The sequence below is a fragment of the Erpetoichthys calabaricus genome, chromosome 6 (genome assembly GCF_900747795.2).
Source record: "Erpetoichthys calabaricus chromosome 6, fErpCal1.3, whole genome shotgun sequence".
NCBI lineage: Eukaryota > Metazoa > Chordata > Cladistia > Polypteriformes > Polypteridae > Erpetoichthys > Erpetoichthys calabaricus.
This window is the reverse complement of record NC_041399.2, coordinates 185,671,090-185,677,294: the sequence shown is the minus strand read 5'-3', so window position 1 is coordinate 185,677,294 and position 6,205 is coordinate 185,671,090. Positions and strand designations below refer to the sequence as shown.

The 6,205-nt window shown below is 42.9% G+C and overlaps 1 protein-coding gene across 1 annotated transcript; it reads right to left on the bottom strand.

The window, feature by feature from the left end:
- Positions 1 to 2,248: 2,248 nt before the first annotated feature.
- LOC114653136 (uncharacterized protein K02A2.6-like) lies at positions 2,249 to 6,205 on the bottom strand. Its single transcript, XM_051928794.1, has 2 exons — positions 5,672 to 6,205; positions 2,249 to 5,422 (listed from the first exon to the last, which is right to left on the bottom strand). The coding sequence occupies exons 1-2, from the start codon at positions 6,203 to 6,205 to the stop codon at positions 2,249 to 2,251; spliced, it is 3,708 nt and encodes a 1,235-aa protein (XP_051784754.1).

Genomic DNA, 6,205 nt, shown 5'->3' with positions numbered 1-6,205 from the left:
AGGTGTGCACCACTTCTGCTGATGTTGCTTCCAGTGGCCGTTTCACCTTTGTCAGGTCTGTGGCTTCCTGCACATTTGGCCAATTATTTTAGTTGATTTCCAGCGGGGGTGGGCTTCTTTTCAAAAACAACACAGTATTTTGGTTGTGACATAAAAATAACATCAAGACAGTTGTGCTACTCTCAGTTGTCATAAAGTTCTGCATTTTGGACTGAAATTTCAAGAACACAACATTGCAGTCAGTCCCTTAACTTTGGCAGTGGGGGTTGGGGTCCCAAATTTAACCAAGCAGGTCACAAGACATCTAAATGCTTTACTGAGTGAGTTTGAAAATGTTTAATTGGGAGGATTGATTTTTTTTTTTTTCCCCCAAACCCGGTTAGCCATAGCAGGGTCACAGCAAGCATTGACCCCTAAAATGGGGCAGTTAGTTCTGAGTATCGGCTACTGTATGAAAATAATGAAATGTGAAGCAGAAGGAGAAAATCCAAGGAGATCGGGCTCATACGTGGATTGTGTAATGCGCAGGCAGTGACGGATGCTGGCTTGATTGTCAATGATATTCATATGCAAGAATGTCAGCTCATAGGTATACATCAAGCTGAACTCTGCTGTTTGTGATCACAAAAGAACAGAAAAACACACACACAGAAGGGAACACAGCACCTAAACCCAAAACAGCCCTCTAAAGATGAGTTTATACATAGTGCCCTCCATAATGTTTGAGACAAAGACACATTTATTTTTTGATTTAATCCGTCTGTTCCCCAATTTAAAATTACAAATCAAACAACTCGGAGGAGATTAAAGTGCAAGTTGTAGACGTTCATTTAGGGGGATCAGCATACAATTCAGTCACACCATGTAGAAAGGACATCACTTTTTCTACATGGTCCCCACATTTCAGGACACCATAATGTCTAGGATACAGCAATGGTAGGTACACTGAAGCCGTCATATTTAGTATAGCTTATTGACCAAAATGAAAGTCTATAATACGCACTTTAATCACATCTGAAATGTTTGATTTGTAATTTTAAACTGTGGAGCAGATGGGTAAATAAAAAATAAATGTGACTTTGTCCCGAACAGTATGGAGAGCACTATTGATTTACTGATGCCCATGAAGACTGGTGAGAGACTAAACAGACACAGCAAGCCCTTGAGGAGAAAGCACGATAAGAAAAGGGGAGAATTAAGGATTCTTAATAATTGGCTTTGTGTGGACCCCTTGCCAGCCGGCTCCGAACAACAAGCACATCGGCTTGGCACATCTTTATATTGGAGCCAGATGCTCCACGTAGATGAAAGTTCAAGTATGGTGAGATTAAAGGAAGAGGATTTCCAGAAGTTAACAGTGAGTGAGTCAGGAGAGTTCCAGCAAGGGACTGAGATAAGTTTAGCAGAGATGTCACCTGGCCAGGAAAACCTCAACTGGACAGAAGTCCAGGAGGAGAAATCTATGGGGCAAAAGGGAAATACTAACAGAAAAAATATTGGATAGGCAAATGGAAACATTCGTCCTAAAAGCAGAAACTAGGGGCAGTGCCTAAACATATGGAGAAAAGTGGCAGAGACATTTAGAGGGCACAAGTGACAAATGGAATCAGCAGCCAAATGTATAGCATGATGTTTATGAGGGGTCAGGTACAGGCAATGTACAAATTGAAATTGCATATGCTGAGAAATAGGGTTGTTTGAGGATCCAAAGCTATTGTTAAGGATTGAATTCCACGAGATGGAAGGAGGAGAAAGACTTTTATAGGGACAAAACTGGCCTAATGTTGGGAGATTATAAACAGGAAAATGGATGAAGAGGGTGGGAAGGGAGTGTAGGTGTTATATCTATGGACAATAATATTGTACCAATAAAAAGGAAGAAGACGGAGACAGGTTCAAGGTAATAAACTTTAACAGGTCCTTTTTTTAGATTATACGTTGCACAGTCTTATATTTTATGTCACTTCCTTTAAGCTCCCCAATACCCATAATTCCTTATCACTATGGAATCTCCAAAGGTCCAGACTACAATATACTACATATTCCTTCCCGCTTAAAATTGTAAACTCGACTAACATATAACAAACAACATCTGCTATTAAGAACAGGAAAATAAACATGAAACAGAACACATACTGTTATCAATGCAATTACATTCCAACAAAGGAAAGAGGATAAATGAGCTCAACATCCTGCTAACATAAGGTATTATTTTGTGCCTTTATCTCCATATACATATAGTTAGTTTTCATAAGTTAAGACGGTCAGGAGGCTTCCTGCTTCTGAGAGGGTTACGTCGTACAGCTGAGGTGTGTTCATCCCCTAAGGCAACCTCAGGTAACCTTGGCACGACAGCATCGGCAGGAATTGAAACAGTAGAGTCAGGTGGTATTCCTGGCTGGCTTTGGATCAACTCACTAAAACTAGGTTCCTCAGACGTTTCTGTGCTACCGGCTTCTTCAACAGGTATAGAGGGTAACAGCTGTTCAACATGTCGTCTCCATGTCTGGTGGTCTCGTGTGCATACCTTATAAGAGACAGGTCCAGTCTTTTGAAGAATGGTTGCTGGTACCCATTTCTCAGTGGTGGAATAGTTACGAGCAAGGACAGCATCTCCACTGAAAAACTCACGATCTTTAGCCCGCTTGGCACGTTGTTTTACTTGATCGTGCTGCTTATCATAAACTCTCATTTGAGTGGTAGCTGGTCTCAACAAATCAAGACGTGTTCTCAGCTGCCTTTTTAGGAACAGATCAGCTGGTGACATACCTGTTGTTGCATGGGGTGTGTTACGATATTTAAGAAGAAAGGTATAAAGACGTTGTTTGAATGGTGCTTCACTTTTGGATGCTTTAAGAGCATGTTTAAGGGTTTGCACCATTCTTTCAGCCAGGCCATTAGTTGAAGGATGATAAGGGCTGGATAGGAGATGTTTAATACCATTACCTTTTAGGAATTCTTCCATTTCTTGGGATACAAAAGAAGGCCCATTATCCGTCACGATCTGCTCTGGCAGTCCAAAACGTGCAAACATCTCTCTTAAGGTTTGGATTGTCTTTTCTGAAGTGATGTCGGGCATGACAGTGATCTCAGGCCACTTAGAATGTGCATCCACTGCGACCAGAACCATAACACCCTCTACAGGTCCTGCAAAATCTAAATGAACGCGTTGCCAAGGACTGGCAGGCCATTCCCATGGATGCAATGGTGCTGGACTTGGCATATTTCTGAGGCCTTGACATGATGAACATGAATTTGCCTTTTCCTCAATATCACGATCCAGTCCAGGCCACCAAAAATAACTCCAGGCTAGCTCTTTCATTCGGACTATACCACAGTGTCCAAGATGTAACTCATCCAGAATGGGTTTCCTCAACCTTTGTGGTATAATTACTCGCATGCCCCACATGAGGCATCCTGCTGTCACAGATAGCTCCTTTCCCCGTGAAAGGTAAGGCTGAACATCAGGCAGTGCATTAAGGGTGCTAAGGTCCTGCCCTTTAAGAATGCAGGTGAGTAGTTTTGACAGTGTATAATCACCCTTGGTTTCTTGCTTAATCTGGTGGGCAGTGATAGGTGCATTTTCCACCATCTTAAAGTAAAAAATCTTTTGCCCTTGTTCTCTGGGTTGGTCAGGTAGGGGAAGTCTTGACAAACCATCTGCATTTCCATGTGCCTCCGAACGCCTGTATTTGATCTCATAATTGTGAGCCCCAAGGAGCAATGCCCAGCGCTGCAGTCTGCTTGCTGCCATAGATGGTACACCAGTGTGTGAGCCAAAAATAGACGTGAGAGGTCTGTGGTCTGTTAGCAGGGTAAATTTTCGACCAAAGAGGTAAGTGTGGAATTTCTTTATTCCAAAAATGATGCTTAAAGCCTCTTTTTCAATTTGAGGATATTTTGTTTCAGTTTTACTCAATGTTCTTGACGCAAATGCAATTGGTCGCTCCTCACCTGTTGACATAATATGCGACACCACAGCCCCAACACCGTAAGGGGATGCATCGCAAGCTAACTGAATTGGTAAGGATGGGTCAAAATGTGTTAAAACTCTTTTATCAGCCAGCGCGGCCTTGGTTTTGCTAAATGTCGTTTCACACTCCTGTGACCATTTCCAGGGTCTACTCTCACACAGCAACTCATGGAGTGGTTTCAACAACGTTGCTAGCTGTGGAATGAAACGCCCATAATAGTTCACGAGACCCAAGAATGATCTCAGTTGGCTGACATTGCTTGGAGCAGGGGCATCTACTATTGCCTTCACTTTTGAAGGAGCTGTGTGCAACCCCTCAGAATCAATAACATGTCCTAGGTACTCCACAGACATTTTGAAAAAGTCACATTTCTCCTTGTTTACACGCAGCCCATACTTTTCTAGCCTGCTTAAGGTTTTATCCAGATTGGCCATGTGCTCCTTGTCATCTCGCCCTGTGACCAGGATGTCATCCAGGTAACACTGTACCCCTGGTAATCCACTAAGGATCTGATCCATGGCACGCTGAAATAAAGCTGGTGCTGAAGTAATTCCAAAGGGTAAACGACAATAACGGTACAGCCCTTTATGTGTTGTTATGGTGAGGTACTTTTGTGAGTCCTCATCTACATGCATTTGCAAGTATGCTTGGCTGAGGTCTATTTTACTAAATTTGTTTCCCCCAGCTAATCCAGCAAAAATATCTTCAATCACAGGAAGGGGGTATTGCTCAGCTATGAGAACAGGGTTAACTGTTACCTTAAAGTCCCCACATAATTGTACAGATCCATCAGACTTGACCACCGGAACCACAGGTGTGGCCCACTCAGAATGAGAAACAGGGTCTAGGACTCCTAGTTTGACAAGCCGGTCAATGTCCGCCTCCACCTTAGGTCTTAAAGCGTAAGGAACACTCCTTGCCTTTAAAAATCTTGGCTGACAATTTTGTTGCACCCGGAGTGTCACTTTAATCCCTGTTATACTCCCCAGTTCCTCTTGGAATACAGCTTGGTGCTTTCTCAGGACCAAATTCAACTCGGACTGTTCAACAGACACAGCACTCACTTTGGTCCAATCCAACTGTACTTTTTCTAGCCACGATCTGCCCATCAGAGCTGGATAATCACCTTTTACAATATATACAGGCAATTTGGTTCTTTGCCCATTTAGTTCAACCTGAACCTTTGTTTTACCCAACATAGGCACACTCTCCCCAGTGTATGTCTTTATTATGATCTTAGGGTGTTTCAGTGGAAGGTGATTTAATTTTTTCTTAAACAGTTTCTCTGATATTAGGGAGACCGCTGCTCCAGTATCCACCTCCATCTTCACAGGGTGCCCTTCCAGCATGGCAGTAATAGTATATGCTGCTGAGCCTCTTTTTTTATTCAGTGTTTTAATTAGTAGCTCAGCCTCAGAATCAGTCTCACTGTCAGTTTTATTTTCTTTCTGTACCACGTGCAAATTTTTCTTTTTATAAGACCAGGATGCCTTTTTATCTTTCCCTGTTTCCCCCTTGTCTGTGCCTTCCTTTCTCTTTGCTCTACATGCACGCTCCACGTGCCCTTTTTTTTTACAGCTACGGCATATGAGTTCTTTTGCCCAGCAATTCGCTGGATGGTGATCCATCTTTCCACATCTGTAACACTGTTTGGTGCCCCCTGTTTGTTTGTTTGAGTCTGCTTGCACTCTGTGTACTCTAGCAGCTGCCCCTAACTGCTGTGCTTCTTTAGCAGCCAGCTCCATAGACACGGCTATCTCAATCGCTTTCTGCAATGTGAGGTTGGCCTCAGTGAGTAACCGCTTCTGAAGGCCCTCACTTCTCAATCCGCACACTAGCCTGTCCCTTAAGGCGTCATCCAAATTAGCACCAAATTCACAATATTCTGTAAGTTTCTTGAGTACCGCTACATATTGAGCAACAGACTCGCCTTCTTCCTGGTTTCGTTTGTGAAATCTAAATCTTTCAGCTATTAATAACGGCTTAGGCGAAAAATGTGAGTCCAGAATCTTTGCAATATCATCAAATGACTTGTCGCCGGGTTTTCCTGGCCGTACCAAACTTCTCAGTAGACTAAATGTCTTTGCCCCGATAACGCTAAGAAATGTCGGCACTTTCAAGTCATCGTCAATGGCGTTGGCTTTCACAAAAAACTCAAATCGCTCTTTATAATCGCCCCATTGCTCAACTGAATCATCGAATGGCCCGAAATGTCCCGTTATCATTGCCAT

Coding starts and splice junctions, on each gene's coding strand:
- LOC114653136 (XM_051928794.1), bottom strand. CDS start 6,205: ATGGCAATGATAACGGGACATTTCGGGCCATTCGATGATTCAGTTGAG. Junction 5,423..5,671: donor AGTTAGGGGCAGCTGCTAGA/GTACACAGAGTG, acceptor CACGTGGTACAG/AAAGAAAATAAAACTGACAG.